The sequence below is a fragment of the Ambystoma mexicanum genome, chromosome 13 (assembly GCF_040938575.1).
Source record: "Ambystoma mexicanum isolate Mex_15411 chromosome 13, UKY_AmexF1_1, whole genome shotgun sequence".
Lineage (NCBI taxonomy): Eukaryota > Metazoa > Chordata > Amphibia > Caudata > Ambystomatidae > Ambystoma > Ambystoma mexicanum.
The window spans coordinates 573,035,425-573,040,822 of record NC_090938.1 but is presented as its reverse complement, the minus strand read 5'-3'; the positions used below and the strand labels follow the sequence as shown (position 1 = coordinate 573,040,822).

Below are 5,398 nucleotides of genomic sequence, written 5' to 3'. Positions count from 1 at the left end.
TTCCTCAGCAGATACCTCTGATACTTCCCCGAGATCCTTCAGGGCTGTGCTGTCAGAAAATCTCAGCAGCTTCACAACCTCCTCAAGAAGCTTCAGGACTCCGCTGTCAGAGTCCTCAACAACTTCCTCTGCAACTTCCCAAGATCCTGCAGACCTGCTCTGTCATAGCCTTCAGTAGCTTCCGTTACAAGTTCCTTAAGATCCTTCAGAGCTGTGCTGTCAGAGTCCTCATCTGTTTCCTATGTGACTTCCCCAAGATCCTCAAAATTGCTCTGTCAGAATCCTCAACAGCTTTCTCTGTAACAAGACATGGTGCTTGGCTATTCCTGCTGAGGGTGAGATGAGAACCATGCCTGTGCCCTCACACCAAAAGTATTTCTCGAATAGGTCTTCAAGGACCATCTAAGATGTGCTGTCAGAGTCGTCAGCATCTTCATCTGCAACTTCCTGAAGATCTGTCAGCCCTGCACTGTTTAGAGTCCTCAGCAGGTTCCTCTGTGACTTCCATAAGATCCTATGCAGCTGTGATATCAGAATCCTGAGCAGCTTCCTCTGCAACTTCCAGAAGATCCTTCAGAGCTGCAATGTCAGAATCCTCAGCACCATCTTCTGCAACCTGGACAAGAGGTTACAGAGCTGCGCTGTCAGAGTCCTCAGCACTTCTTGTGCAACTTCCCCAAGACCCTTCCGAGTTGCACTGTTGACTTCTCAGCAGCTCCGTCTGCAATTTTCCAAAATCCTTCAGACATGCTCTGTCATAGTACTCAGCAGATTCCTCTGTAACTTCCGTAAGATCCTTCAGAGTTGTGCTGTCAGAGTACTCAGCAGCTCCCTCTGCAACAAGATGGGCTGTCACAGCCCTCCGAAGTGTCCTCGGCAACTTCCCCAAGGTCCTTCAGATCTACACTGTCAGATACCTCAGCAGCATCCTCTGCACCTTTCCCAAGATCTTTTAGAGTTGCACTGTCAGACTTCTCAGCAGCTTCTTCTGCGAAGTCCTGAATATCCTTCAGAGATGGGCTGTAAGAATCCTCAGCAGCTTCCTCTGCAACCTTGGCAAGAAGCTTCACAGGTGAACTTCAAGTCACCTCAGCAGCTTTCTCTGTAACCTCTGTACGATCAATCTGAGTTGTGCTGTCAGACTCCACAGAAGCTTCCTCTGCATTATCCCCATGATCCTTCAGAGCTGTGGTGTCAAAATCCTCAGCAGATTAATCTGCAATGAGCTGCGCTGTCAGAGTCCTCAAATGCTTCCTCTGCAACTTCCCAAGATCCTTCAGAGCTGCTCTGTCAGACTCCACAGCAGCTTCCTCTGCAATTATCCTAAAATCATTCAGAGCTGTGGTGTATTAATCTTCAACAGATTAATCTGCAATGAGCTGCACTGTTAGAGTTCTCAACAGCTTCTTCTGCCACTTGCCAAGACTCTTTAGACCTGCTTTGTCATAGCACTCAGCTCCTTTCTCTGCAACTTTCTTAAGATCCTTCAGGCCTGTGCTCTCGGAGTCCTCAGAGGTTGCTTATGTGACATCCCAAAGATCTTCAAAATTGCTCTGTCAGAATCCTCAACAGCTTTCTCTGTAAGAAGACATGGTGCTTGGCTATTCCTGCTGAGGGTGAGATGAGAACCATGCCTGTGCCCTCACACCAAAAGTATTTCTCGAATAGGTCTTCAAGGACCATCTAAGATGTGCTGTCAGAGTCATCAGCATCTTCATCTGAAACTTCCTGAAGATCTGTCAGCCCTGCACTGTTTAGAGTCCTCAGCAGGTTCCTCTGTGACTTCCATAAGATCCTACGCAGCTGTGATGTCAGAATCCTCAGCAGCTTCCTCTGCAACTTCCCGAAGATCCTTCAGAGCTGCACTGTCAGAATCCTCAGCACCATCTTCTGCACCTTGACAAGAGGTTACAGAGCTGCGCTGTCAGAGTCCTCAGCACTTCTTGTGCAACTTCCCCAAGACCCTTCTGAGTTGCACTGTCAGACTTCTCAGCAGCTCCGTCTGCAATTTTCCAAGATCCTTCAGACATGCTCTGTTATAGTACTCAGCAGATTCCTCTGTAACTTCCTTAAGATCCTTCAGAGTTGTGCTGTCAGAGTACTCAGCAGCTCCCTCTGCAACAGGATGTGCTGTCACCACCCTCCGAAGTGTCCTCGGCAACTTCCCCAAGATCCTTCAGATCTACACTGTCAGATACCTCAGCAGCATCCTCTGCACCTTTCCCAAGATCTTTCAGAGTTGCACTGTCATACTTCCCAGCAGCTTCTTCTGCAAAGTCCTGAATATCCTTCAGAGCTGGGCTGTAAGAATCCTCAGCAGCTTCCTCTGCAACCTTGGCAAGAAGCTTCACAGGTGAACCTCAAGTCACCTCAGCAGCTTCCTCTGTAACCTCTGTACGATCATTCTGAGTTGTGCTGTCAGACTCCACAGCAGCTTCCTCTGCATTATCCCCATGATCCTTCAGAGCTGTGGTGTCAAAATCCTCAGCAGATTAATCTGCAATGAGCTGCGCTGTCAGAGTCCTCAAAAGCTTCCTCTGCAACTTCCCAAGAGCCTTCAGAGCTGCTCTGTCAGACTCCACAGCAGCTTCCTCTGCAATTATCCTAAGATCATTCAGAGCTGTGGTGTATTAATCTTCAACAGATTAATCTGCAATGAGCTGCACTGTTAGAGTTCTCAACAGCTTCTTCTGCCACTTGCCAAGACTCTTTAGACCTGCTTTGTCATAGCACTCAGCTCCTTTCTCTGCAACTTTCTTAAGATCCTTCAGGCCTGTGCTCTCAGAGTCCTCAGAGGTTGCTTATGTGACATCCCAAAGATCTTCAAAATTGCTCTGTCAGAATCCTCAACAGCTTTCTCTGTAACAAGACATGGTGCTTGGCTATTCCTGCTGAGGGTGAGATGAGAACCATGCCTGTGCCCTCACACCAAAAGTATTTCTCGAATAGGTCTTCAAGGACCATCTAAGATGTGCTGTCAGAGTCGTCAGCATCTTCATCTGCAACTTCCTGAAGATCTGTCAGCCCTGCACTGCAGTTTCCTCTTTGACTTCCCTAAGAACCTACGCAGCAGTGATCTCAGAATCATCAGCAGCTTCCTCTGCAACTTCCCCCAAGATCCTTCAGAGTTGCACTGTCATTGGCCCAGAAGCTTCCTCTGCAACTTCCCGAAGATCCTTCAGAGCTCCAATGTCAGAGTCCTCAGCAGCTTCCTCTGATACGTCACTAAGATCCTTCAGAGCTACACTGTCAGACTCCTTAGGAGCGTCCTCTGCAACCTCGACAAGAAGCTTCAGGGCTGTGCTGTCAAAGTCCTCACCAGCTTCTTCTGCAACTTCCCCAAGATCCTTCTGAGTTGCACTATTAGACTTCTCAGCAGCTTATTCTGCAATGAGCCACATTGTCAGAGTCCTCAGCAGCTTCCTCTGCAATACCCCAACATCCTTCAGACCTTCTCTGCATAGTACTCAGCAGCTTCCTCAGCAACGTCCCTAATATCCTTCAGATCTACACTGTCAGATACCTCAACAACTTCCTCTGCACCTTTCCCAAGATTCTTCAGAGCTGCCCTGTAAGAATCCTCAGCGGCTCCCTCTGCAACCTTGCCAAGAAGCTTGAGACGTGCGCTCCAAGTCACCTCAGTAGCTTCCTCTGTAACCACTGTATGATCCTTCCAAGTTGCGCTGTCAGACTTCACAGCAGCGTCCTTTGCATTATCCCAAGATCCTTCAAAGCTGTGTTGTCAAAATCCTCACCAGATTCATATGTAACGAGCTGCGCTGTCAGAGTCCTCAAAGGCTTCCTCTGCAACTTCCCAAGATCCTTCAGATTTGATACGTCATAGCCATCAAGCAGCTTCCTCATGATCCTTCAGAACAGTGCTATCAGAGTCCTCAGCAGTTTCCTATGTGACTTCCACAGGATCTTACTAAATTGCTCTGTCAGAATCCTCAGCAGCTTTCTCTGCAATAATATGTGCTGTCAGAATCCTCAGTAGCTTATTTTGCAACTTCCCTAAGATCCTTCAGAGCTGCACTGTCATAGCCCTCAGAAGCATCCTCTGAAACATCCCCAAGATGCTTCAGAGCTGCACTGTCAAAGTTTTCAACAGCTTCCTCTGATACTTCCCTAAGACCCTTCAGAGCTATGCTGTCAAACACCTCAGCAGCTTCCTCTGCAACCTCCCCAAGAACCTTCAGAGCTGCACTGTCAGAGTCCTCAGCAGCTTCCAAGATCCTTCAGACCTGCTCTGTCATAGTACTCAGCAGATTCCTCTCGAACTTCCTTAACATCCTTCAGAGTTGGGCTCTCAGAGTACTCAGCAGCTCCCTCTGCAACAAGATGTGCTGTCATAGCCCTCAGAAGCATCTTTTGCAACTTCCCTAAGCTCCTTCAGAGCTGCACTGTCATAGCCCTCAGAAGCATCCTCTGAAACATCCCCAAGATGCTTCAGAGCTGCACTGTCAGAGTTTTCAACAGCTTCTTCTGATACTTCCCTAAGACCCTTTAGAGCTATGCTTTCAAACACCTCAGCAGCTTCCTCTGCAACCTCCCCAAGAACCTTCAGAGCTGCACTGTCAGAGTCCTCATCAGCTTCTTCGGCAACTTCCCTAAGATCCTTCAGAATTGCACTGTCACACTTCTCAGCAGCTTCTTCTGCACCTACCCCAATATTCTTCAGAGCTGCACTGTCAGAATCCTCAGCAGCTTTCTCTGCAACCTCGCCAAGAACCTTCAGAGCTGTGCTTACAGTTTTCTCCGCAGCTTCCTCTGCAACTTCCCAAAGATCCTTCAGAGCTGCACTGTCAGAGTCTTAAGCAGCTTCCTCTGCAACCTCCCCAAGAACCTTCAGAGCTGCACTGTCAGAGTCCACAGCAGCTTCTTCGGCAACTTCCCTAAGATCCTTCAGATTTGCACTGTCACACTTCTCATCAGCTTCTTCTGCACCTACCCCAATATTCTTCAGAGCTGCACTGTCAGAATCCTCAGCAGCTTCCTCTGCAACCTCGCCAAGAACCTTCAGAGCTGCGCTTACAGTTTTCTCTGCAGCTTCCTCTGCAACTTCCCGAAGATCCTTCAGAGCTGCACTGTCAGAATCCTCAGCAGCTTCCTCTGCAACCTCGCCAAGAACCTTCAGAGCTGCGCTTACAGTTTTCTCCGCAGCTTCCTCTGCAACTTCCCGAAGATCCTTCAGAGCTGCACTGTCAGAGTCTTCAGCAGCTTTCTCTGATACGTCCCTAAGAAACTTGAGAGCTACGCTGTCAGAATCCTCAGCAGCATCTTCTGCAACCTCGACACGAAGTTTCAGAACTGCGCTGTCAGAGTCCTCAGCAGCTTCTTCTGCAAGTTCCCAAAGACCCTTCCGAGTTGCACTGTCAGACTTCTCAGCAGCTTCTTC

General features: G+C 48.6%; 1 protein-coding gene across 1 annotated transcript; it reads right to left on the bottom strand.

Moving 5' to 3' along the window:
• Window positions 1-514: 514 nt before the first annotated feature.
• On the bottom strand, window positions 515-3,842 carry LOC138520456 (uncharacterized protein CG45076-like). Its single transcript, XM_069632835.1, has 6 exons — window positions 3,838-3,842; window positions 3,452-3,734; window positions 3,135-3,368; window positions 2,199-2,333; window positions 918-1,052; window positions 515-616 (listed from the first exon to the last, which is right to left on the bottom strand). The coding sequence occupies exons 1-6, from the start codon at window positions 3,840-3,842 to the stop codon at window positions 515-517; spliced, it is 894 nt and encodes a 297-aa protein (XP_069488936.1).
• Between the last annotated feature and the right edge of the window lie 1,556 nt (window positions 3,843-5,398).

What these genes read in the sequence shown, in the direction of transcription:
- LOC138520456 (XM_069632835.1), bottom strand. An exon ending in CTGAGTACTATGCAGAGAAG is followed by an intron (nt 3,369 to 3,451) that starts GTCTGAAGGATG and finishes GCTGCTGAGAAG; the next exon opens with TCTAATAGTGCAACTCAGAA. An exon ending in AAGCTTCTGGGCCAATGACA is followed by an intron (nt 2,334 to 3,134) that starts GTGCAACTCTGA and finishes CTTCTTGCCAAG; the next exon opens with GTTGCAGAGGAAGCTGCTGA.